The following is a 27,421-nucleotide window of genomic DNA, read 5'->3' as shown; positions in this document are numbered from 1 at the left end:
GTATAATTGATTAATAGCCATTAATGGACTTCTCCTCCAAGAACTTATCCAAACCTTTTTTGAACCCAGCTACACTAACTGCACTAACCACCTCCTCTGGCAACAAATTCCAGAGCTTTATTGTGCGATGAGTGAAAAAGAATTTTCTCCGATTAGTCTTAAATGTGTTACTTGCTAACTTCATGGAATGCCCCCTAGTCCTTCTATTATTCGAAAGAGTAAATAACAGAGTCACATCTACTCGGTCAAGACCTCTCATGATCTTAAAGACCTCTATCATATCCCCCCTCAGCCGTCTCTTCTCCAAGCTGAACAGCCCTAACCTCTTCAGCCTTTCCTCATAGGGGAGCTGTTCCATCCCCTTTATCATTTTGGTTGCCCTTCTCTGTACCTTCTCCATCGCAACTATATCTTTTTTGAGATGCGGCGACCAGAATTGTACACAGTATTCAAGGTGCGGTCTCACCATGGAGCTATACAGAGGCATTATGACATGTTCCGTTCTATTAACCATTCCCTTCCTAATAATTCCTAACATTCTATTTATCAAGCTTACATTTGTAAAAATCTGAGCAGTTTGATAATTTATCAGATAATCTTGAATTCTCTCTTTATAAACACTCAGTATTTAATTCAGACTTTTCCTTCCTCCATCTTCATTCTGGCTTTCTAAGTATCTTCCTACTCAAAGCCAATTCATGTGTAAACTATTGAGCCCGCTTTCCTTGTTCCCTTACTAAGATTTCCCATTTAAGTGCAACCTCATCATATGCTGTAGTCAAACTATTGTTCCAATTATGATTACATCCTCAGTACGGCAACCATGCCAATCCATGCATATGGTTCCATTCTATCATTCAGCCATAAAAAATTCAATATTCACATTGGACTGCATTGTTTTCTTTCGCCTTACTGAAATTACTTTTACATTCACATCTCATTTCAAATTTAATAAAAAGATGGTTTGACCAAAGAATTTCATGTGACTTTGGAGAAGTCACCATCCAGAAGGACATATAAGCAGGTCCAACATATTACCACCCTTATGTGTTGCTATATGCACTAGCAGATCGCAATATATTTGTACCCAGAGCCACTAAAATCTCCCTCGCTCTTGACAAGCTATTATTGACATGTAAATTAAAATCTTCCATCTCTAAGTTTAACAAAAATCAAATTTAGATCTATTATTTGGCACAATATTGTGTTTGAACTTAATACACAGTGTCCAGCTACTTAAAGTAGCCACTAACATTTCACATAGTGGAAGATCAAGAATATCTGTTCTTTTAGGGTGGAGCTCTCTCATATAAATTAGTAATACTTGACTACCTCTTCTTATTGGGAGTGACTGCTCAATATAACTAAAGCCTTTGGGGCATAAATTATTCAACAGCAGAAAATCAGGTTTATAGTGCCATGATTCAACAATCATTAAAATATCTAGGTTATGTTGAAGAATTAGGGTAACTATGTTTTTGTCGTTCCCTCTTACTGAGCAGGTATTAATATATCCTTCTCGAATATCTCTACTCTTTTTACCTATTCTGGGCAGGGACACTTCCAAAGGAAGCCTATTAGAATAGATTAATGTTCGATTTACCTTCAGTGTCTTTTTTGGACCTGAGAGAACTACATAACATCCAATGTTCAAAACTACAGATATAAAACTAGATATCAAAATTAAAAACCTTCATAATTAAAACAATACCAGTCCTAACACTCTTCTATTTACCCTTACATAACACAATTAAGATGGTTTTAAAATACTTGCTTTATACTGCATCTAAAATCTTAATATAGATGAACAAGAAAACCAAAACACTGAATAATACCTTTATCACATTATATCTGGACCACAATGGCCACGAAGAGGCACACAAAGGGGCAAGCCTTTTGCCTGCAGCCCTTTGCCGTCAGCCTACCAGCTATGGGCTCTCTTTAGTAGGCTGCTAGGGGGCTCCAGTCAATAATTCTGGCACTTGGGGGCGGGCTGATAAGCCCCAGGAACACCTCAGGCTCTTTCAAGTCTAGGTAAGATCAGTAGGGTAAAAATCACAATTGCCAAAGAGCTATTTAGTACAGGTTCATCAGCTAAAGTGCACAGTGCAGTGCAATCAGTGGACAGTCTTTTTACATGCTTCTCCGCCCATACTAACTGCAGGCATACCTCTTCCACCACATGCTGACACCTGATCCTGCTTCAAGAAAATCACGTATACCACTGCCATAGAATGCTGCAAAGACCCTCACAGTTTGACTCTGAAGAATGGAAGCAAACTAAAATGAGTTTCCCTATTGCTCTGGTTTCCAACTGATTGACGGAGCACGTGATTTCTTCTAGCTTCCAAGTGCCTTGAGTCACTATACAGCGAGCACTCCATTTTCATTTTATTTATTAAAATTTATTAATCGCTTAACACAACAAAATTGTGGCCTAGGCGATTTACAATAGAACATACATAAAATAGTATCAAGAAACAAACACCAAAAATATCACATACAACAGCATTGGATTCTAAAACACAAACTACCATCATTTAGAAATTCAGACCTTGCATCAAGAGCACTGAAGGAGGAAGATTTTTAGGGAAAGTCTAAATTTCTTCAGATTTTCCTGCATTCGAACCTCGAAAGGTAAAGAGTTCCAGATAGAGGGAGCAGCCACAGAGAAAGCAGTAGAGGTCACCATTATCCAAACGAGAGAATCGAGATTCACAAACCACTCCTACTGTCAAGATTCTTACATACTAAATACCAAAGCAAAACTCTCTCTGGCTTATATCATCAGAAATGCACCTGGGATCAAGACCACCACTTCAAAAGCAAATCCCTCTGCAAGGGTTTCATGAGAACCTTTGTCCTGTACTAAATCCAAGGCAGCAGCAATGGAATCCAATACCTGAAGATAAATCCACACCATGGATCTCTGAATTCTCAATAAACCCAGAGCTAGTGCTTCCACTAGGTGAATTAGGTGGTTACCTAGAGTGCTGACCCTTAGGGGGCGCCAAAATTGCCAGCATGACCCCTACGCCAGCCGAAGAGAGGAGGAAAGAGCCTATCCCACCTGCGGCTGAAGATAGGAAAGCTCGGGAGAGCTGCCTGTGGGGCCAAGCCATGAGCAGCAGAAGACGATAGGAAGAGGCATGGAGCCAGAGAGCAACAGATGGGAGCTGAAGGATGAAGAGGCTGCTGCTGCACATGTACTTGTGGCATAATGGGGAGTGGGCAAGAGTGAGTGAAATAGTACGTATGTGTGTGCATGTGACAGAGCAGCTGTGATTGCAATTCTAAGCATGAGTGGAGAGAGCATGTTTGTGTGAGTCACTGAGAGCATGGGGGGAGTGTCAAAGCATGTGTATGTGTGTGATTTTGTGATTGAAAGCATGTGTGAGAGTGAGAGGGGAGAACGTTTGGTGCAGCAACACTACTCCAGCCACCACAAACCTATGACAATCTCAGGGCATCTAGAAATCAAGTTCCCAGGTATGAAAAGAGGGTAAAGGAAAATTGGTTCTTACCTGCTAATTTTCGTTCCTGTAGTACACCAGATCAGTCCAGACAGCTTGGTTTTGCCTCCCCTCCAGCAGATGGAGATAGAGACATTTTTGACTGTGACTGCCCTTAAGTTGAGGTACCACCTGCAGTCCATCAGTATTAAATTGTACCCAAGCCAGATGACAGGAATACAACTTACCCGAACTATGTACAAATTTCCCCCTGAACGAGCAAGGGAAGAAGAAACCTTGGAAATTGAATAAGATCTGGCACCCGCACAACACCTGTGGGGGATCACAGAACCTGAAGCTAAACAGTAAACAAGAAGACTCTCAAACTCCCCTAACCCAACCTGGGTGGGAGTCTAGACTGATCCGGAGTACTACAGGAACGAGAATTAGCAGGTAAGAACCAATTTTCCTTTCCCTGTACGTACCTGGATCAGTTCAGACAGCTGGGATGTACCAAAAGCTTCCTTACAGAGAGTGGGTTCCCGAGAGTCCCGCTCGAAGCACCCTGTCACCAAAACCCCCTGTTTCTGGGGCCTGGACGTCAAGACGGTAGTGCTTGGCAAACGTATGCAAGGACTTTCAAGTAGCTGCCCTACAGATTTCTTGAGGCGAAACCTGTTGACACTCAGCCCAAGAAGCTGCCTGCGAGCAGATAGAGTGGGCATGAAGCCTGACCGGCACCGGCAGCCCTTTTGCAATGTTCGCAGAGCTAATGGCCTCCTTCAGCCACCGAGCAATAGAGGCCCTAGACGCCTTTTGCCCACACCTTGGACCGCTCCACAGCACGAACAGATGATCAGACACGCGGAAACTGTTGGTAATCTCTAAGTACTGTAACAGCGCCCACCTCACATCCAACTTCCGCAAATCCCTGGACTGAGGGGTTGGAGGATCCGAAACCAGGAAGGTAGGGAGCTCCACAGACTGAATCAAATGGAAAGATGTCACCACCTTAAGCAGAAAAGAGCAAACCGTTCAAGGACACTCCCGAATATGTAATCTGCAAGAAGGGTTCGCGACAAGAGAGCCTGAAGCTCTGACACCCGCCGAGCTGAGGAAACAGCCACCAGAAAGACCACCTTCAAATTGAGATCCTTTAGCGTCACATGCTTCAAAGGTTCAAACGGTGACGCACACAAGGCCCTCAAAACCAGATTGAGGCTCCGGGGGGGGGCAAGCATTCCGAATGGGAGGACGTAAATGCTTTACCCCCCCCCCCCGAAGGAAGCAAATCACGTCCGGATGAGATGCCAAATGAACGCCTCACTGATTCCCCCGAAGACAACCTAGAACTCGCAGGGAATTAAAAGATAACCTCTTCAAGATACCATCCTGCGAAAAGGCCAAGACATCACCCACGGAGGCACGGGTCATGTCCACCTCGTGGTTCACACATCAATACTCAAAAGCACCCCAAATCCTGACATACGCCAGGGTCTCCGATTAGTTTTAAATGTGCTACTTGCTAACTTCATGGAGTGTCCCCTAGTCGTCCTAATATCTGAAAGAGTAAATAACCGATTCACATTTACCCATTCTAGACCTCTCATGATTTTAAAGATCTCTATCATATCCCTCTCTCAGTTGTCTCTTCTCCAAGCTGAACAGCCCTAACCCTCTTTAGCCTTTCCTCATAGGAGAGCTGGTCCATCCCCTTCATTATTTTGGTCGCCCTTCTCTGTACCTTTCTCCATCGCAATTATACCTTTTTTTTTTTTTTGAGATGCAGTGACCAGAATTGTACTCAGTACTCAAGGTGCGATCTCACCATGGAGTGATACAGAGGCATTATGATATTTTCCATTTTACCGTATTTTTCGCTCCATAAGATGCAATTTTTTCCCCCCCAAAAGTGGGGGGAAATGTCTGTGCGTCTTATGGTGCGAATATAAAAAAAAAACAAAAAAACTAAAAATGGCACCGGTAGCCCCTGTGACATAGTAAGGGCATAGGGCCATCGGTGCCATTTTGATTGATGGCAGCCGACGGCCCAAGTGCAGGAGATTGCTCCTGGACCGCTCCTGGACCCCCGTTGGACCACCAGGGATTTTTGGCAGGTCTTGGGGGGGGGGGGGGTGTTAATTTAAAGGGTTGGGATGGTGGGTTCCCACAGAAAGAGAAAGAGAAAAGTTTTCTGATCTGGGGAGTGGACCGAAATGGCCCTCCCCAGACCCAAAAACAAAATGGGGACAAAAAAAAATGTTATGCAAGCCCCTAATTTGCTCCATAAGACGTACAGACGCCCGGGGACAGAGCCGGTTTAGCACAAAATTTATTTTTTTTTAAATTTTCCCCCTCTGAATCTTAGGTGCTCTTATGGTCAGGTGCGTCTTATGGAGCGAAAAATATGATATTCACCATTCCCTTCCTAATAATTCCTAACATTGTTTGCTTTTTTGACTTCCGCAGCAGATTGAGCTGACAATTTCATTGTATTATCCACTCTGATGCCTAGATCTTTTTCCTGGGTGGTAGCTCCTAATATGGACCCCAACATTGTGTAACTATAGCATGGATTATTTTTCCCTATATGCATCACTTTGCACTTGTCCACATTAAATTTCATCTGCCATTTGGATGCCCAATCTTCCAGTTTCGCAAGGTCCTCCCATCAACAGGCTCCTATCATGGGCGCTCAATACCTGAACAAGGCAGACAAAATGGCAACCTCCACGGCGTGCCACATGCAGGCAACGCCGCCGATCCTCGTACCTCGGAGACCAAAAAGTAAGAGATGTACGCCTTACCTGATCCTCGGCGCTTCCCGGCTGTAACCCGGGCGGTCTCCGGCTGCGGGGGGAGAGGGGAAATACCTTCACCGCCGCGCTTGAGGAAATGCACCAGCTGCCTCTAAGCCGCCGAACTCGTCTCACTCGGGGCTAAGTCCACGCCGGGACCGAGGCACCTCTCAGCCAGGCCCGAGCCCTTCTCGCTCGGGGGCTAGATCCCTGCCGCGATTCAGCCACCGGACCGAGGCGTAGCCTCCGAGGGATCGCGGAAATCACCCCGGGAAACTCAACTGGGAGAGGGACCCGAGGGTATCACCGCAGGAGTGCGGGGCTCGTCTTCTGAGAGGCAGTCCGTGGCGACACAGGTATGGAGGCACACCAGTTCTCAAAAACTTTCCATACCCTGATATAGGAGATGGAGGTAGACGTCTTTCTAGCCTTGAGGAGGGTCGAGATAAACGGCCTCTGGGTATCCACGCCATCTCAGCCGGCACCTCTCAAAAGCCAGGCCGCAAGACAGAAGGGATCAGCCTGGGCGAAAGATATCGGACCCTGATGCAGCAAGCGTGGAAGGTGACCCAGACAAAGAGGTCCGTCCACTGCGAGGTTGATCAAGTCTGCAAACCATGGACGATGGGGCCATTCCGGCGCCACCAGCATTACCGGACCCTGGTGGGTCTCTATTCTCCGGAGCACCTTGCCCACCAGAGGCCAAGGGGGAAACACGTGGAGGAGAACGTGACGGGACCAGGGGAGGACTAAGGCATCCACTCCCTCTGCACCGTACTCTCTTCTGCGACTGAAGAACAGAGCTGCCTTGGCATTCCGGGAGGTTGCCATTAGATCCAGATAGGGGGTCCCCCATCTGTGGAACAGGAGATTCACCACCTCCTCTGAGAGTTCCCACTCTCTGGGATCTAGATGTTGACTGAGAAAGTTGGCTTGAACGCTGTCTACGCCTGCAATGTGGGAAGCCACTAGGCGGGAGAGATGAGTCTCCACCCACGCCATCAACCTGTCTGTCTCCCAAGAGACATGCCGGCTCCTCGTGCCCCCTTGGCGATTGATGTAGGCCACAGTGGTCACATTGTCAGATTATTCGGACTGCGCGATGATGGACGAGAGGTAGGAAGCATTTCAATGCCAGACGCACTGCTCTGGTCGCCAAGCGATTGATCGGCCAAGTTGCTTGGGACGGCATCCACTTCCCTTGCGCAGAACTCATCTGACATACCGCTCCCCAGCCAAGAGACTGGCGTCCGTCATGACGATTACCCATTTTGGGATGTCCAAAGGAACACCCTGGAGAAGATGAGACAGGTTGAACCACCACGAGAGACTGTCCTTGGCTCCCTGCGGGAGAGGAAGGATGTCTTGGAAGTCCCGAGACACCGGCTTCCAGCGGGAGAGCAGGGCGCGCTGTAAGGGATGCATATGTGCAAACGCCCAGGGGACCAGATCGATGGTGGAAGCCATGGATCCCAGGACCTGGAGGTAATCCCATGCCGTTGGAAGCGAGAGTCCGATGAATCGCTGTATCTGAGCTATGAGTGTATGAGCCCTGTCCGGGGGCAGAGACACCTTGCCCAGCGGTGTGTCGAAATGCACCCCCCAGAAAGTCCAGAGACTGAGATGGAAAAAGGCTGCTCTTGGCTCAGTTGACCACCCAACCGAGGGAGTGAAGAACCGTCAACACTTTGTCGACCGCCCGGTGGCACTGGGCTGAGGACTTTGCCTGAATGAGCCAGTCGTCCAGGTAAGGGTGCACCAAGACTCCCTCCCTCCGGAGAGCGGCAGCTACTACTATCATCACCTTCATGAAGGTTCGAGGAGCGGTCGCAAGACCAAAGGGTAGAGCCTGGAACTGGAAATGCTGTCCCAGAATCTTGAAACGCAGAAAACGCTGATGCGCTTGGAGGATGGGAATGTGTAGATAAGCTTCCATCAGATCCAGGGAGGCCAAAAATTCTCCGGAGTGTACCGCCGCTATCATGGAGCGTCAGGTTTCTATCCAAAAGTGGGGAATCTTGAGGGCCCTGTTGACCATCTTGAGATCCAAGATCGGGCGGAAGGAACCTTCCTTCTTGGGGACTACGAAGTATACCAAATAATGTCCCCAGACTACTTCTGGGTGGGGGGGGAGGGGGGGGGGAACCGGACGAATTGCTTAGAGAGCCAGAAGCCTGCCGAGTATCTGCCGGACTATGAGTTGTTTCTGGACTGGGCCACATGGAGAGAAGAGGAACCTGTCTCTTAGCGGCCGAGCAAATTTTAATGCGAAGCTGTGTCTTAGAATATCCAGGACCCACTGATCTGACGTGATGTTGACCCACTCCTCGTAGAAAAGGGAGAGACATCCCCCTATCCTGGGGATCGGGGAGTGGGCCGGCATAGCTTCATTGTGAAGTCTTGGAGGACGTCCCCTGGACGGACCAGAGCAGGGCTGTCTTCGGGCACGAAAGGACTGAGTCCAGGATTGAGATCGAGAGGACGGCTGACGAGGAGCTGCAGTCCTTGCTTGGCGGAAACTACGTTGATTCCTGAATTGGCTTCTAGTGGAATTAAAAGACCTAGAAGAACGAGGGCGATCCTCTGGCAGTTTGTGTACCTTATTCTCTCCAAGGGACTTGATAATCTGGTCCAGATCCTCCCCAAATAGTAGCTTGCCCTTGAAGGGTAGGGATCCCAGCTGCGACCTGGAAGAAGAATCCGCAGACCAGTTGAGAAGCCAGAGGAGGCATCTAGCCGAGACTGCAGAAACCATAGATCTGGCCAATACTCAGAATGTCATATAGAGCGTCTGCTCCATATGCTATGACGGCCTCCAGGTGGTCTGCCTGAAGTGCTTCCTCAGGAGGCAACTCCTGGGAGCTGAGCAGCTGTTGAAGCCAGTGAAGGTCTGCACGCTGAGTGAAGGAACTACAAATGGCCGCCCGGACCTCCAGGAAAGACACCTCGAAAACTCTTAAGATAAACTTCCAGCTTTTGATCTTGAAAATCTCGCAAGGCTACACCACCCGTTACTGGAATGGTAGTTCTTTTAGTCACCTCTGAGACTGCAGAATCTACTTTGGGAACCTTAAGAAGCTCCAGGAAATCATCCGGGAGAGGATATAGCTTATCCATGGCTCTGCTGACCTTGAGGGAGGTCTCTGGAGAATCCCATTCCCTGGATAACAGCTGAAGGAACGTGGGATGGGAAGGAAAGGACCTACACGGCAGACGTAGACCAGACAGAAGGGGGTCCCCTTTCTTCGCTGGTGGATTAGGGTCAGGCAGGTCCTGAGGGGCCTCATTGTCCAATTCCTGTAGGATATGTGGAATGAGGGGGTCCAGCTCATCCCTCTGAAAGATCCACAGAACTCTTGGATCATCCCCTTCCAGCAGGACCCAAATCATCCAGATTTGGGTCCTGCTGAGGAACTGCCCCCCCCCCCCCCCCCCGCAGAGGGGTGTACCAAACGGACCCTCTGAGCGCTTGAGGTGGTCGGAGGTACCCCTGGTCCCGGGACCGCTGACCCTTGGGCACTCCCCACGTCTGGGCATTTTCCAAGACCTCAGTGGAATCAGCCATTCTGGGTACCTTAAGAGGAGGAGGTCCCGCCAAAAATTCCTGGTGCTGACCCATTCTGGCCAGGTAAGCATTGTGAAGCAGGAGAACAAAATCCGTGGAAAACGGAGGTGGCCCCGATGGAGGAAGAGTGAGAAGATCCCCTGAAGGGGGAAAAAGGCTCCAGAGGTGGAACGGGTGTCAAAACGCGTGGCTGAGATGAAAAAGGAGCGTCCTGCTCTTCTCCTGTTAGCGCCGGAGCAGCCGAGTCTGGAGGCAAAATGGCCACCGTTCCCACAGTCAGCGGGATTGAGGCCGGCCCCTGAGCGTCGAGGCGCGCCAGAAGACGAGAACCAGAGCGGCCCGGCGGTTGAGAGGGTCCCTCCCCACCAGGGAGGCAAGCTGTGCAAATCCCCTCGCGGGAGAGCCTCAACCCGGGCTCTCCACAAGCGCAGCACCTGGACGAACGAGGCATGGGGAACCCCAATGGAGCCACGAGAGAACCAGCTGTTCTTAACGCGAGAAACAAGCAAGGTTTAAAGCTGCGCGAAGCGGGAAAAACCTCCGCTTCAGCCTGTTCTTCCTCACTCACCAGGTTCGTGGCTGTAAGAAGCGGGTAATAGCCTCCGCTTCAGTCCTGCTCTCTATCCCTCAGCGACCCACAGATAAAGGCACAGAGGAATAACGCCTCTCTGTGCCGGCTGCCCCAAGCAAAACGGCATCTCAGGGGCAGTGGGTTGGATAGCAGCCACAGGGGGAGAGGTCGGCACCATCGACTTGCACCCCGGAGAGAGAGAAAGAGAGGAAATAACCGTCAAAAGGAAATAAAAACAAACTTACCCCAACAACAAAGATGGGAGGGATGGGGAGAGCTGCAAATAGTACTGCCTGCAAGCTATAGAACACTCCCACTAAAACAGGAGCAGAGGCTACAGGAAAGCTCTCCAAATAATTCCCTCAGAAAATTCAAAGATTTTTTTTTTTTTAATTAGACTTGATCCATCCAAAAGAAAGGAAAGCTGAGGAAAATAGAGAAAATTTCTAAAATAGCTTTCTAGTCATCTCAGTGGGGAACGAAAGCCACCACTGTCATCTGGAGTCAGGAGAATACTGAGGATTAGTAGAGGGTACACTACCTTATAAGGAACAAGAACTCACTGAAACACCATATGGAAAAGCTGAAAGATGATATAATTAATCGTGTGGACACCTCATAAATTTACGTGGGCTTGTCTCTGAATGCCTCACGCCAAGGTTATGCAGTGTTTTGCAAGCTGCTATATATGTCGATTAACTTAGCTTTGACAGTGCACCCAATGTCTAATCATTGATGACCACACTATTTTTAAACTTTTAAATTTTTTTTGACACGTATTTTTGCAGAGGAAACCGGACACTTATCTGAGCATTGCTTGGACAGTATTTGACAACACCGACCCAACCCGACACTGTGCGTGTTTCATGGGCTTCATCAGGGGTGGAAAACTTATGCGGTGTGTTCTGTCTGTCTTTCCGCATGCACTGCTACTCTGTTTCAGCTTTAACTAGCAGCGACCTTATAAGGAAGCATCGTTCAAAGTTCTATTTGACTCCATCTGCTGGAAGGGGGAGATAACCCACTGTCTGGACTGATCCTGGTACGTACAAGGAACGGTTCTTCTGCCTTCTCTTTTCTTTTTACAGCTTTAACAAGTAGAAACTAGGCAGAGCCACATGGCTCAAGAGAAGGAAGAAAAAAAAATAAGAGAGGGGAACCTTCTTTAGTCACTTTATTTTTATTTTTTTTGGGGGGGGGGGGGGGGGGGAGTAGAAACCGCAGAACAGGAGAGAAGAAGCATGGAGAGGGAGGAGGGAAGAGGGGTAGTTCAAGCGATTGTAGTCTGGGAAAACTCTGTTCCAACTGGAAGCCCCTTGGTTCATTGGCTGTACTCAGAGAGAGGGAGTACAAAAAACTTTCACCTCGGGAGTTGTCATCCAAATTTCTCTCTTCACCAGGCCTCAGCTCACTGCACAGGATGCTTGCCTGCCATCTGCTGCAGACAGAGAATACTGGCAGGCTAAAGTCGGCATGGGAGCCTATATAAGGGGTGACATTAGCAAATCTGATAGTCTGTCTCCATCTGCTGGCTGGGAGACATAGCCCATGCCTCTGGACTGTACTAGCTGGATGAATAGGAATGCAGCAGCAGGAAAATGAGTGAGATGGGGGGGGGGGGGGGGGGGGAAGAAGTAAAGAATCTCACCCTCTCCAGTTCTATGGTGAAGCTTTGGTCCCAACCCTGATTATTAGCTGGTCCCCAGCTTGTCTGACCAACAACTTTATTATCCACTTTGAGGACAGAGAGAACATTGCCTGCAAAGAAGCAGAGTCAGAGATTGATAAAGAGGATCTGACTGAGGAAGAGGACTCTTAGGATGATTAGTAAGGGGTAGAGCTTCCCCAGGATGAATGGGCAGACTTTCAGGACAGCTGAAGTACTTACTAGAGAGTTCCTCATGCCGCAAGTGTCTTCCTGGGACACTGCGAGTGACCCCTCCCATCCCAGCACATCTGACCAGATACCGTGGGTCACTAGGGCTTCCTCGTGCCGGAGACATACTGCCAACTTGGTCTCTCCCTGGAACAGTTTCCAGCAGGTCCTGGCATCCCATCAACCTGACCACCAATGTACCTGTGACAAGGGAAAAACGATGAGGTCCCAAAACAACCTTCCCAGCAGTTTACCCTCAACCCATCAACCTGACCACCCATGTAACACAGCAAGGTAAAAGCAATAAACCCTTTCTCCTAACCATGTCAGCAAAGTGCCCCTACTGCATCAACCTGACCAACGATGTTCCCATGATATGCCCTTTATCCCAACCATGGCAGCACACCATCAGATACCTGTGAGAGCTGTGGGTTTGATCAGAGATGTAGCAGACTGCCACTGATAGTCGGTCTTCACTTCAGGAGATAGACCATTCACCTGCTGCAATTTATGACCAATGAAACCTCGTTTTGGGTGGTCAGCAGGCAGGTCACAGAGAAGCTTCTCTAAGGACAGTCGCAAAAGATCAATCTTTTGAGAAGATTCAAGCAAACGAGACTGAGCCTGAAAGAAAAATATATGTTGTGGACTCACAGCTTGCAACAGCCCCTTCACCAGCACCCCATGTGCCTCAGGTGCTCAAGGCTCAGGCCAAAACCCAGACAAATATCCTAGACTGAAAGGCTATTAGAGAGATGGAGAAATTTTCTTACCTGTTAATTTCCTTTCCATTAGTCCTGCTACACCAGTCCAGTCCCATACAGGTGGGCTGTTACCCCAGCCAGCAGATGGAGGCAGAGAAAAGAAAACTGGTTCCTACCGGCTAATTTTTGTTCCTGTAATACCACAGATCAGTCCTGACAAGTGGGTTTTGAATCCCTACCAGCAGATGGAGACAGAATAAAAACTTTCAGGCACTACGACATAACCGAGAGTATCACCTGCAGTCCCTCAGTATTGACCTGTACCCAAGCCAAGTAGAGTGAAAACACCAAAATTACCCTAACCAAGGCGAACAGAGAACTCATGGTTAGAAGCTCCCCAAACTGGAATCCCCCTCATCAAAAAAAAGAAATAAAAAAACCATTGCAACTCTACCGGTTCTGAATATATACACACAGAAAAATTACAGTCTATAAAGGACTTTCAGCAGAGGAATGGGTCTCTGGACTGATCTGATGTATTACAGGAATGAAAATTAGAAGGTAAGAACCAGTTTTCCTTTCCTATTCATATCAGTCCAGACAAGTGGGATATATCCACGCTCCCCTACACTAAGCAGGCACCCGAAAGACCCACTCACAACACACTCTCGCCAAAAGTGGTCTTGTCTGGCACCCTAACATCCAGTCAGTAATGCTGGGAGAAAGTATGACGAGAAGACCACGTTGCCGCCCTACAGATCTCTTAAGTGACAAAACTGACATTCCACAGAGGATGCTGCCTGCGCCCTAGAGAATGCGCCACAACCCCTCTGAAACCTTACAGTCCATACAAAGGTAAGCCGAGAAAATAGCCTCTAACCACCTAGCAATCATAGCCTTGAACGCTTTGCTTCTTTTCTTTGCCCCACCAAATAAGAAACAGAAGATCCGAACACCGAAAGCTGTTAGTGACCTTCAGATAGCTTAATAGGATCCATCTCACATCCAAAAAGTGAAGTTCCTTCGACTGTGACATCTCCAAAGCCCAGTTCAGAAAGGCCAGAAGCTCCATCTGGCTAAGGTGGAAAGAAGAAACAACCTTTGGCAAAAATGAGGGCACTGTACGCAATGATACCCAACAGGACAAAGCCTGCAGCTCTGATATCCTCCTGGCCAAACAAATCACCACCAGAAAGACCACTTTCAAGGTAAGATCCTTCAGGGTCTCTCCACATCTCAAAGTACTCTTCATAGAGCACTCACAGAACCAAATTCAAGCTCTATGCCGGACTCAACCTGCGCACTGGAGGTCTCAAATGTTTGGCCCCCTTTAGAAACTGCATTACATCCGAGTGAGACACCAAGGCTCTCCTGTGCAGCTTATTCCTGTGAGAACCCAAAGCCGCCACTTGAACGCAAAGCAAATTATAGGTCAGGCCTTTAGCCAAGCCCTGTTGCAAAAATGCCAAGATATGTGGAATATCCACTCGCAAAAGTTCCAACCCTTGAACACCATATCAGGATTCAAATGCTCGCCACACCTGGACATAAGACATGGATGTGGACAGTCTTCTAGCCTGAAGCAAAGTGGTAATAACTAACCTAGAGTATCCCTTCAACCACAAATGTCGTCTCTCAAAAACCAAGCCATGAGACAAAAGCGATCCTTGTCACAGCAAATCTGGCAAATGAGCTAATTGTACAGTACAGAGAGCCAAACCAGGTCTGTGAAGCACAGGCAATGTGGCCACTCCAGTGCTACCAGTACTACCCTGTCTGGATGTTTCTCTATGTGCCGCAGCTCACGCTCTACCAGGGGCCTTGGAGGAAAGACGTATAGCAAGATCCCCATTACTCAGGGAAGAACCAGATCATCCAAGCCCTCAGCACTGACTTCTCTCCTGCAGCTGAAAAAGTGAGGCACTTTGGCATTTTTTCAAGTCACCATTAGATCCATGAATTCAGTCAAAGACAGCCATTGACAACTCCCATTCTCCTGGATCCACTCCAGCTATATGTAAAGCCACTACCCACCCTCCAGATAGATACTGTTCTGCCCAGAGAGCCCCTAGGCCTCGAGAGCTACTCCGTGGCTCTTAGTCCCACCCCGACGATTGATATAGGCAACGATTGTGACATTGTCCAAAAACATGCTCACCACTCGCCCTCGAACCTGCAGGAGAAAACAGCAACGCTCTTGTTTCTAGACAATTTATAGACCAGGCTGCTTCCACTCACGACCACAAACCTTGGGCAGACCGCCCTCCAACCACTGAGGCTGGAATCAGTATTCATCACCACCCAGTCTGGAGTCTCCATTCACCCCTTTCTCCAAAATTGTGGCGAGAAAGCCACCAGGACAGAGTTGACCTGGAGTCCCCCTGAAACGGTAACAGCTGCTGAAAATCCTCTGACAACTGATCCCAGTGGGACAGTAAAGCTCTCTGGAGAGGACATGTGAGCAAAGGCCCACAGAACCACTTCCAGAGTAGACGCCATTGAACCCAGCACCTGTAAATCCTCCCAGGTTCTGGGCATTGGAAGGTATAACGAATGAAGTAACTGTGCCTGCAACTTTGCCACTCTCCCCAGCGTCAAACACCTTGCCAACCCAGATGTTGAATAGCATTCCCAGATACTCTAGAGACTGGGTTGGTGCCAGATGACACCGACAAATTTATCACCCGGCCGAGCGTGCGCAACATTTCCATGACCCAGTGCAATGCCTGAGCACATTCCATCTGCAACTTTGCTTAGATAAGCCAGTTGTCTAGGTATGGATGAACGTCCACAGCACAGTCACTAGCCCGTTATGGAGAACCCAAAACTGAAAATGCTGCTCTAACACCATGAACCGCAGAAACTACTGGTGCACCAAACTTATGGGTATTTGAGATATGCCTCAGTCAGGTCTAAGGATGCCAGAAACTCTTTTCCGCACCGCTGCTATTACCATCTGCAAGCGTGGCAACTGTAGCATCATGTTGACCTTCTGAAGATCCAGGATAGGCCTGAATGTGCTTTCCTTTTTAGGCACCACAAAATAAATGGCGTACCTGCTCTTTCCTCTGTCTGCCAGAGGCATCAGCACAAATCGGCTCTAGCTCTTGCAGGCGGAGCAATGCCTTTTTAATCGCCTACTGCTTGCTTCGGGATATGCAGTGGGACATCAGAAAAGCCTCTATCAGCAGACAAGAAAATTCCAAGGAATAACCATCTCTTACTACCTGTAGAACCCATTGATCTGACCTGATCTTGGTCCACTCCTCAAAGAAAAGGGTTAATCCCCCCACACTGGTTTCCTGGGAGTCCTGCGGGCACCCCGAAAGGACTGCTACCGTGCAAAAGTTTGCTTCTGCCCTGAGGCTGACACCCCCTTGCCAGACCGAAAACACCTCAAGTCTTGGGAGAGAGAATGCATTAGAAGAGTTTTGACTGCTTTCTTGTCTTCTGGAAGCTTATTCCCTTTAGACTCCCCTGTTTCATCAACTGTTCCAAATCCTCTCCAAACAGCAGCTTTCTCTTGAAGGGAAGATTACACAATTGCGACTTAGACCAAACATCTTCCGCCCAATTGTGCAACCACAAAGAGCCTGCGAGCTGCCACTACAGAAAGCATATTACTGACCGAAATGCACACCAAGTCATAAAAGTGTATCTGTTACATAGGCTACCCCAGCCTCCAATCACGCCATCTGCCTGGAATTGTCCATTGCAGCATGTTCCACCTCCTGTGCCTTCTGCACCCAACGCAAGTAGGACCTTTGCATCAGGCTCCTACAAACGGCAGCCTGGAGACAACGCTGAAGCCTCAAACATCCTTTTTAACTGGATCTCCAGCTTTCAGTCCTGAACATCCTTCAGTGCAGCCAAACCACCGACAGGCATGGTGGCCTTCTTAGTGACCGCCAACACCACCGCATCTACCTTTGGTAGGTTCAAAAGCTCCAAGGTCTATTCCGTCAACGGGTACAGTTTCCATTGCCCTGCTGACTTTCAAGCCAGCTTCTGAGGAATCCCACTCCCAGTACACTAACTTCCTTATCTTCTTGGGCAATGGAAAAGCCTTCAGTGGCCTCTGAAGTCCATCCATGACTGGATCCATGCCCTCACTGTCCAAGTCCTCCTGGGTAACCTTAATCCCCAGCTTCTCCAGGACCTGAGGATTGAGAGGTCTCAACTCTTCCTTCGGAGGAGCCGGACAAACCTCATCAGCTCAGTGTGCTGCAGCAGTCAAAAAAGCAAACAGAATGTTAGGAATTATTAGGAATGGAATGGTGAATAAAACGGAAAACATCATAATGCCTCTGTATCGCTCCATGGTGAGATCGCATCTTGAGTACTGTGTACAATTCTGGTAAGAAAATTATTACTTACCTGCTAATTTTCGTTCCTGTAGTACCATGGATCAGTCCAGACAGTGGGTTATGTCCCCAATCCAGCAGATGGAGTCAGCCCAAAGCTTCGAGGGGGCGTCACCATAAATACTACTACCCCCTCTGCAGGAGTTCAGTATCGAGTATATCAAAGCCAGAGTAAACCGAAACCCCCTGCTTGGATCAAGTTGAAACAGGACGGCAACAATAAGCCGCTGAGTGATAACTGAGTAAACTGAAAAACCGACCCACCAACGGGTGGGCGGACACGAACATAGCGTGTCAACCTCCAAGGGAGTAAAACAGTGACAGAGGGAAAACTGGAAACACGTAACAACAAACAACAGCAGTAAGTGCACTACTGTAAAAGGAGACACAGCTGAACAGACTCAGCATCCACATACAGCCGAGCAGGAGTAGGCCCTAGGACCCAAATGCGGTGGGCGTCTGGACTGATCCATGGTACTACAGGAACGAAAATTAGCAGGTAAGTAATAATTTTCTTTTCCCTGTACGTACCTGGATCAGTCCAGACAGTGGGATGTACCCAAGCTTCCCTAACCCGGGTGGGATCCTGCGAGGCCTGCTCGTAGGACCTGTTCGCCAAAATGTCCCTGGACGGACGAGGCGAGATGTAGTCTATAGTGTCTCGAGAACGTGTGCAACGATTTCCAGGTGGCCGCTCTACAGATTTCTTGCGAAGACACCGAGCGGCTCTCTGCCCAGGAGGCCGCCTGAGCGCGTGTCGAGTGTGCTACGATGCCGGGTGGGGGAGTCCGCCCCACCCCAATATAGGAGGCGGCAATGCCGGCCTTCAGCCATCTGGCAATGGTCGTCTTCGAAGCCTGAGATCCCTTGCGGGGACCGGACCAAAGGACGAAGAGATGGTCAGAAGTCCGGAAATCATTCGTAGCCTCCAGGTAGAGCCTCAGGGTGCGCTTGACGTCAAGGAGACGAAGAGACCGCGGCTCCGACGAAGAGAACGATGGAAGTTCCACCGTCTGATTCACGTGGAACGCAGACACCACCTTCGGAAGGAAGGAGGGGACAGTGCGAAGTGAAACACCCGAATCGGAGAACCTGAGATAAGGTTCCCTACACGACAGGGCCTGCAGCTCCGAAATACGCCGAGCGAAGCAGATGGCCACTAGGAACACCGCCTTGAGGGTGAGATCCTTGATCGTCGCATTCCACAGCGGTTCAAACGGAGGTCCTGACATAGAGCGTAGTACCAGATTGAGACTCCACGAGGGACAAGGATCGCGCAGTGGAGGCCGCAAATGCTTGACCCCCTTGAGGAAACGGGCGATGTCCGGGTGTCGCCACAGAGATCCTCCGTCACGCAGGAGAGAGCCAAGAGCGGCCACTTGAACCCGAAGCGAGTTGTAAGCGAGCCCCTTGTCCACCCCTGCTTGCAGGAACTGGAGGATCTGAGGAACAGACGCTTCCGAGGGTCTTGTGTTCAGGCCAGTACACCACAGCTCGAACACCTTCCAGACCCGCACATAGGCCACCGACGTCGAGGTCTTCCGAGACCGCAGCAGCGTGGATACTACCGCCTCCGGGTATCCCCGAAGGCGACGCCTCTCAAAAGCCAGGCCGCAAGACAGAAGAGTTCTGCCTGGTCGAAAAATACTGGTCCCTGGTGGAGGAGGCGGGGAAGATGTCCCAACCGTATGGGCCCGTCGATTACTAGGTGGAGAAGGTCCGCGAACCAAGGACGTCTCGGCCACTCTGGCGCGACGAAGATGACAGTCCCCCGATGAACCTCTATCCGTCGTAGTAGCCTTCCCACCAGTGGCCACGGGGGGAACGCGTATAGAAGTAGCTCGGCCGGCCACGGGAGCACTAGGGCATCGACGCCCTCCGCCCCCCGTTCTCTCCGGCGACTGAAGAAACGAGGCGCCTTGGTGTTTTGAGCGGATGCCATAAGATCCAGGTGGGGGGGACCCCACCGCCGAACGATCAGCTGCATGGCCTCGTCGGAGAGGGCCCACTCTCCGGGATCCAGGAGCTGGCGACTGAGGAAATCCGCCTGGACGTTGTCCACTCCTGCTATGTGCGAGGCCGCCAGGCGGGCCAGGTGCCGTTCCGCCCACTGCATCAACATCTCTGCCTCGAGCGCGACCTGCGGACTGCGGGTTCCGCCCTGTCGGTTGATATAGGCCACCGTGGTCGCGTTGTCCGACAAGACTCTGACTTCCCGATTCCGAAGGAGTGGCAGGAAGTGAAGAAGAGCCAGCCTGACCGCTCGGGTCTCCAGACGATTGATGGACCACGTCGACTCCTCCGCAGACCACGTCCCCTGCGTGGCGCTGCGGTCGCAGACTGCCCCCCAGCCTACGAGACTGGCGTCGGTGGTTACCACTACCCAATTTGGTAGATCGAGGGACATGCCTCGAGCCAGATTCTCCGGGACCATCCACCAGTCCAGGCTGCTCCGTGCAAACTGGGGCAGCGGGAGTATCACCTGGTAGTCCTGCGAAAGTGGTTTCCAGCGGGATAGAAGTGCCCTTTGTAGCGGCCGGAGGCGCGCAAAGGCCCAGGGAACCATGTCGATGGTGGAACCCATCACCCCCAGGAGCTGTAGATAGTCCCAGGAAGTGGGCGCTGGTAATGCAGAGAACCGCTGTATGTGCTCCCGCAGGGCGTGCGCCTTGTCCTGCCGCAGAAAAACCGCCCCCAGACGGGTGTCGAAGGTCGCCCCCAAGAAATCCAAGCGCTGCGAAGGCACGAGGGAGCTCTTGGAGAAGTTCACCACCCATCCCAGGGACTGCAGAAACTCTATCACCCTGGCCACTGCCGCCTGGCCATGCCGGAAGGACTTCGCCCGTATGAGCCAGTCGTCCAAGTAAGGATGAACTAGAATACCCTCCTTCCGAAGGGCAGCCGCCACAACTACCATGATCTTGGTGAAGGTACGTGGGGCCGTTGCTAGGCCGAACGGAAGCGCCACGAATTGGAAATGCTGGTCCAGAATCTTGAACCGGAGAAGGCGATGGTGTTCTTGGCGAATGGGGATATGAAGGTAGGCCTCCGTCAGATCCAAGGAGGCCAAAAACTCCCCTCGGTGTACCGCCGCGATCACCGAACGCAGCGTTTCCATGCGGAACCGGATCACTCTGAGGGATTTGTTGACTTCCTTCAAGTCCAGTATGGGGCGGAAGGAGCCGTCTTTCTTTGGTACCACGAAGTAGATGGAATAGTGGCCCGAGCCCACCTCTCCGGAGGGTACGGGCACAATGGCGCCTATCTCCCACAGTCTGTCCAGCGTCGCCTGCACCGCCTCTCGCTTGATGGCCGAGCCGCAGGGCGAGAAGATGAATCGACCCTTCGGAGCGCGGACAAGTTCCAAAGCGTAGCCACGTCCTATGGTGTCCAAGACCCACTGATCCGAGGTGATCCGTGCCCACTCCTCGTAAAAGAACACCAGCCGCCCCCCAATCTTGGGGACGGCGGAGTGGGCGAGCTGAACATCATTGAGAGGACTTGGGCGAAGGTTGTCCCGCCGTGGAAGCGGGGCGCGCGGGGCGGCGCCCGCGAAAGGAGCGAGACCAGGGCTGAGACCTGGGGGCAGAGGGCCGAGCCGCCGCCGGCCTATAACTCCTATAGCGCCTTTGCGCTCTGGCTCTGGTCCGGGAGGACGAAAACGCCCTGCTGGAGCGATATCTGTCTTCCGGCAGGCGATGGACCGCGTTTTCCCCCAGAGACTTGATAATCTGGTCCAGATCCTCGCCGAACAGGAACTTACCCCTGAATGGCAGGGAACCCAGACTTGACTTGGAGGACGTGTCCGCCGCCCAGTTGCGGAGCCATAGAAGTCGACGTGCCGCCACCACCGAGGCCATGGAGCGGGCAAGGACCCGAAACAGATCATAGGAAGCGTCTGCCCCGTATGCCACCGCAGCTTCCAGTCTATCCGCCTGGGCGGCTTCTTCGGGTGGCAACACCTGAGACATGAGCAGTAGCTGCACCCAGAGAAGACTGGCTCGCTGGGCAAGCGAGCTGCACATCGCAGCCCGCAGCCCCACTGCGGAGACCTCGAAGACCCGCTTGAGGAAGACTTCCAACTTGCGATCCTGCGTATCCCTTAACGCTGCTCCACCTGTCACCGGAATGGTCGTCCTCTTCGTGACCGCTGACACCGCGGAGTCCACTCTGGGTACCTTGATGAGATCCAGAAAATCTTCCGGCAGCGGATATAGCCGTTCCATGGCGCGGCTACCCTTCAGAGCGGCTTCCGGGGCATCCCATTCCCTGGTGAGCAACTGCAGGAACGACTCATGAATGGGAAAAGCCCGAGCCCTCGGGCGAAGGGCTGCCAGCACCGGGTCTCCCTTCTTCGAGGAGGTGACTACAGCGGGCGCGACGGGAGCTGGCGGGTCCGGCGGGGGATCAAGGTCCAATCCCTGAATGATCTGTGGGATCAGGTCATCCAGCTCGTCCCGCTGGAAGAGGCGCAGGGTGCGTGGGTCCTCACCCTCTGAAGTGGAGTCCCCTTGGCCCGCCGCCGCGGGGTCCGACCCAGGGGAGGCTGGTGGCGACCCAGGCCCCCCCGAGCCCACGGGGAGCCGTGGTTGGCTGGGGAGCTGTGGGGCCCCCACACCCGCCGGGGCGGGGGGGCCGGATAGGCGGACGAAGGTCGCGGGAGCTTGGGTGGTGGCGGATCCGCGGGCGCAGCCAGGTCCTGCAGGTAGGCTGTATGCATCAGCCGTATGAACTCCGGCGAAAACCCCGGCCTAGTCGGGGGGGCCTCCGCGGGTGGGGGCCCCGAGGGACCCTGCCCCCGCGGGCCTTCCTCCGGGTCTGTCTCCGGTACTAACCTCGGGGGAGAGCCCTCTGAAGCCACCTCGTCCCCCTGCGCTGCCTGGGCTCCTTCAGGACGCAGCATATGTAAGATGGCCGCCGTTCCCGCCAGGAATGGGGGAGGGGCCAGCCCGCGCCGCCCGGGCAAGGCTGTCATGGAGGCCCGATGCGTGAGGGACCGAGAGGTGCCTTCTCCTCCGGGAAGGCACCGAGCACAAATTCCCTCCCTTGAAACGCGCGATCCAGGTTCCCCACAGGCCGAGCAACGCGCCGGCCGCAGCATCTGGAGCGCAAGGGAAACAGCCCCCGACAGCCCAGAACGCCTTGAAAAACCCGGGGGGGGGGCCGCGAAACGGATCGCCGCTGCGGGGGGGCCCGGGTGGCCTGCGCTACCCGCCGAAGACAGAAACGGCACCGCGGGGGGGCCTTCCTGGCCGCACGACCCGCCGGTGATGAGCAGCCCTCTCCCCGGTGCAGCCCACGTGGAGCCGCAAAATGGCCGTGGGAGAGGGTGAAGACGCGAGGAGGCCGGAGCACCGGCAGCCGCGTGTAACCTAGCTGCAAGGGAAGAAGAAGAAAATCACACTTACCCCGCAGCAGCCACGGACAGCGCCGGTAAATAGAGAAAGGGAGAGACAGAGAACAATACAGAAGCCACGCCTCCCCAATCAATCAATTAACTTAATTTTTTTTTTTTTTTTTTTTTTGTAACACAACTTGATCCAACCAAACAAACCTACAAACAATAAAGCCTCCAACCAAGGGAAGCAAAAGAACAAAGGAAAAAGAGAATCGGGAGCAAGCCCAGATTCCACTACTCGCATCTGCTGGAGTCAGAAGATACTGAACTCCTGCAGAGGGGGTAGTAGTATTTATGGTGACGCCCCCTCGAAGCTTTGGGCTGACTCCATCTGCTGGATTGGGGACATAACCCACTGTCTGGACTGATCCAGGTACGTACAGGGAACGCCACATTTCAAAAAAGATATAGTTGCAATAGAGATGGTACAGAGAAGGGTGACCAAAATGATAAAGGTGATGGAACAGCTCCCCTATGAGGAAAGGTTAGAGAGGTTAGGGCTGTTCAGCTTGGAGAAGAGACGGCTGAGGGGGGATATGATAGAGGTCTCTAAATTCATGAGAAGTCTAGAAAGGTTAAATGTTAATCGGTTATTTACTCTTTCAGATAATAGAAGGACTAGGGGCACTCCATGAAGTTAGAAAGTGGCACATTTAGAATTTTCTCCAATTAGTTTTTTCACTTAATGCACAATTAAGCTCTGGAATTTGTTGCCAGAGAATGTGGTTAGTGCAGTTGGGTTTAAAAAAAGGTTTGGATAAGTTGATGGAGAAGTCCATTAACTGCTATTAATCAAGTTGTCTTAGAGAATAGCCACTGCTATTACTGGCATCAGCAGCATGGGATCTACTTAGTGTTTCGGTACTTGCCAGATACTTGCAGCCTGGATTGGCCACTGTTGGAAACAGGATACTGGGCTTGATGGACCCTTGCTCTGACCCAGTATGGCAATTTCTTATGTTCTTATATTCTTACCCCCCCTCCGAAATTGGAGCTTCATCCAGATCAGTCACATCCTTATCAGCCCATAGGCCAGCATCCGTATCACTATCTGTGGGATCATCCCCAGGACCATATGTGGGGGAACCCCCCCCCCCCCCCGAATCTAGTGGGCCCTCCAAGTCTGTGTGTCCACTGTCCTCATCTCCTGAGGTGCCCCCCAGACCCAGGCACACAGACTCCCAGACCATTCTTCTTTTGGAGCTACTATAGGTCTCTTTGGGGACACTGCAACCTTCCCTCCTGCCCCCCTTCCTTGCCACAAAGGCGTTATGCAGAAGCAGAATGAAACCTGTGGAAAATTCCTCTATATCCAAGGGCTCATCACATGGCACTTCCCCTCAGGCACCCCTTCACCAGCAAATTCCTCAGAATTATTCAGCCTCATGGGAGAGAGGAGGAGGGGAATCCCTGGGTTTTCCAGCAGTTGTTTGTCTTAGAAATCATGTTGCTTGCAGCCCCCCCCCCCCCCCTGAACCTCTGGCAATGGGCCTGCCAATTGCACGACTCTGCTCAAGCCTTCTGCCTCGCCAGAGGATCCCTCCCCCCCCCCCCCCCCCAAAACACAAGGCGTGCACAGCGCTGCTGAACTGAGGCACCCCCAATGCGATCACAGGCCTTACAGACTGTCCTGCGTCGCGATGTTGGCACCACTGCCTTGATCACGTGGCACAGTTGCGCATCAGCTGCACTGCACAGACCTGACAATCAGCCAGAGTCCCTGACACTGAAATCCCAAGACCTCCAACTCTACCAGGGACTTTCCCTCCTACAAGCTACGACTCACAGGCACCACCCGACCGGCCTGGTTGGTTTTTTTGTTTAAGAAGGCAGCGACCTTAAAAGGTATCCCCAGAAAGAGAAGGGCATACTTCCCTGTTCTTGCCACTGTAGGAGAGAAGGTCTGAAAAGGAATGAGAGAGCCAGGACACCTGGCTTTCGAACCCTCTGGATGACATGGGCTGAGACAGCCAGGGAATCACAAATCCCCCGCTCGCCTGGCTCCACCTGAGGGATAGCCCACGAAGATGCCTAACACCTCAAGGAGCTCCTCAATCTCTATTTTTTTCCCCACTCTTCTCAGACACTAGGTTTGCACCTCTAATATCTACTGCAGACAGAGAAATACTGAGGGACTGCAGATGGCATGCTCGGTTATGAAGCCGTGCCTGAAAAGTTTTTCTCTGCCTCCATCTGCTGGTAGAGATGCAAAACCCACTTGTCTGGACTGATCAGGGTATGAACAGAACACTGTTTTCTTCCTGTGACATCATCTCCACTACTTAGGGGTGGTGCAACACAGCAGCAATTTAGTATACCCTTGTCAAAACAACAGATCATACCATCAATAACTGAACCACATAAATCTCCAAATTGAACCTGAGAAGAAGACTCCCTTCAATGTAACTTAATTGAGAAATAGAAGGAAAGAAGAAGACATTCAAGGAAGGTAGAGGACAAACTATGTATAACTAGGCAGCAGACAGAAGAAAACCTAACCATTCAGATGTGAGTTGGCCCTGCTTCCCGGAAGGGTCCAGGACTGGTGTAGAAGACTAATGGAAAGGAAATTAAAGGTAAGAAAATTTCTTCTTCCACTTTGTCCTGCTACACCAGTTCAGTCGCATAAGGTGGGAAGTACCAAAGCCCTCCCTAATGCGGTGGAAAGAAGTGAGGGCTGCTTTGAGAACCCCGACTCCAAATGCAGAATCCTCTCTGGCCAGAACATCTAGCTGGTAATGCTTCATAAGTAATATACGAAGACAACCAAGTGGCCACCTTACAAGTGTCCACATGCAAGAGTGCCTGTACTTCCGCCCAAGAAAATAACTGCGCTCGAACCAACTCCAGAGACGTTCTACCCCTCAGGATGTATGCCGAGACAATAGCCTCCTTCATCCAGCAGCAAACCTTCCTCGAGAAAAAAAAACGATGGGTTTTCCCCCCCCCCCCCCTAGCTGCTTCCCCCCCAAAGCTCAACCTTAGTCCTCTCTGGGACTCGCAGTGTGTGTCACTGAGCTCGCACTTCTAGTCATTAATTTTTAAGATGGTCGTGCCTTAATTTTGTTTATAGCCACTGGCTCTATTCCACATGGTGTTATGAGACACATCTTGTGTAGTCAAGTTTATTCTGTTTTTTGATGTTAGTTAATTATGAGATGCTTCGTCATCGGCTCACAGCTTTGAATCCAATGGCTGAGTTGTTATTACATAGTGTTTATAAGGCTTATGACATTTAGTAACTATTTGGTAGCAATCAGTCGCATAGATATTCACAACACTGGGCACAGTATATTTGATACATAGTTACTTTTATAAATTATGCCATCTTAGCAATTCTGTACACAAAAGATCTTAATTTTTACTAATTTTTTGTTTTTTGTCACTATATGTGTTCAGTCAGAGTCATTTTTATTGATTTACAGATCACCAGACTTTCAAAGTATTTGGTGTATTCATTCTAAGACATCGTTCTGATACATAAAAAGAGATAAGCCTAACACAGGTACAAACATAGTTTTGACACTTTTTTTCTTAAGTCATATTAACACTTTTTTTTTTTTTTTTTTTTTTTTAATCAGTGTGGTTTTTATCTTTGGTTTGGTTTGGTTTTTTTTTTTTTTTTTTTTTATCAGTGGTATCTTGTCATTGGAAGTTTGTTAACTTTGTAATTTGTTTTAAATATTTTTATATTTATTTATGTATGTCCTACTGCGTTTTTATGTTTATTTTTATGTTTATTAATATCATGTATTTATTCATTGTTTCTAGCGCCTGAGGCAGCCCCAACTGGGGCGAAACTCGGCCAGAGTCGGGCATTTGTACGAGTATATGTCTCCATCTAAATAAAGTTTGCACTTGGACTATTTTTGGTGTCTAACCTGCACTGTTGCCCAAACGGCTTTTTTAGACAACCTACCCTCTTGCTTTATTAGTCCGTACCCGGATCAGTCCAGACTCCTGGGATGTACCAAAGCTTCCCTAACCAGGGTGGGACTGAGAGAGTCCCGCTCAGAGTACACTGGCCCGGACATCTAGACTATAATGCCTGGCAAAGGTATGCGTAGACTTCCAGGTATCCGCCCTACAAAATTTCCTGCGGCAACACCTGTTGACATTCCACCCACGAGGCTGCTTGAGATTGAGTAGAATGAGCTTTTTTTTTTTTTTTTTTTGCAAAATAATTTTTATTGAGTCAAGGGTTATAAACAACTCGAACATCAAACATCGTTCCCCCACAAATCAGCAGATGCTCAGCAGAAAAAAAAAAAAAAACAACAGTGGTAACAATGCATAATCCCCATTGTCTGAACTTGAAATCCAGAAGGTCTGCTTGGCACTCAAACCCTAGACCCCCCATTTTCCTTTTTCACATCTACAGACCCCATACCAAATTACACCCCTCAGCCCTCCCCTACCAGCTGTCGCCGCCCAGGGTGTGGTACTTCACCCTCGACGGCCTCCCCTGAACCCCCTTACCCCCGTCCCAGTCCCACACACACACACAGCCACACACACTCCCTCCCCCCCCCCACCACTCCCCCAAACCAAGGAAAGAACCTAAGTCCAGTCATTAGCATATCCTGCGAGAAGCAAAGTTGCTTGTGCCCCTCCAGGGAGGCCGCAAAAATAGGCTTGCCAACAGGCCTCATACTGTTTGTCTCTTTTGCGATGTCCCAAGATGCAGTCCATA

The 27,421-nt window shown here is 50.4% G+C and overlaps 1 protein-coding gene across 1 annotated transcript in view; it reads right to left on the bottom strand.

Moving 5' to 3' along the window:
- The window catches only part of PKN3 (protein kinase N3), a 226,095-nt gene that overhangs the window by 148,000 nt on the left and 50,674 nt on the right, over window positions 1–27,421 (bottom strand). The window contains 3 exon segments of the mRNA XM_029612101.1: window positions 12,035–12,144; window positions 12,275–12,463; window positions 12,679–12,886. Coding sequence (XP_029467961.1) covers window positions 12,035–12,144; window positions 12,275–12,463; window positions 12,679–12,886 — 507 coding nt within the window.

Source organism: Rhinatrema bivittatum, chromosome 8, assembly GCF_901001135.1.
Source record: "Rhinatrema bivittatum chromosome 8, aRhiBiv1.1, whole genome shotgun sequence".
NCBI classification, from domain to species: domain Eukaryota; kingdom Metazoa; phylum Chordata; class Amphibia; order Gymnophiona; family Rhinatrematidae; genus Rhinatrema; species Rhinatrema bivittatum.
This window is presented reverse-complemented; position numbering and strand designations above follow the sequence as displayed.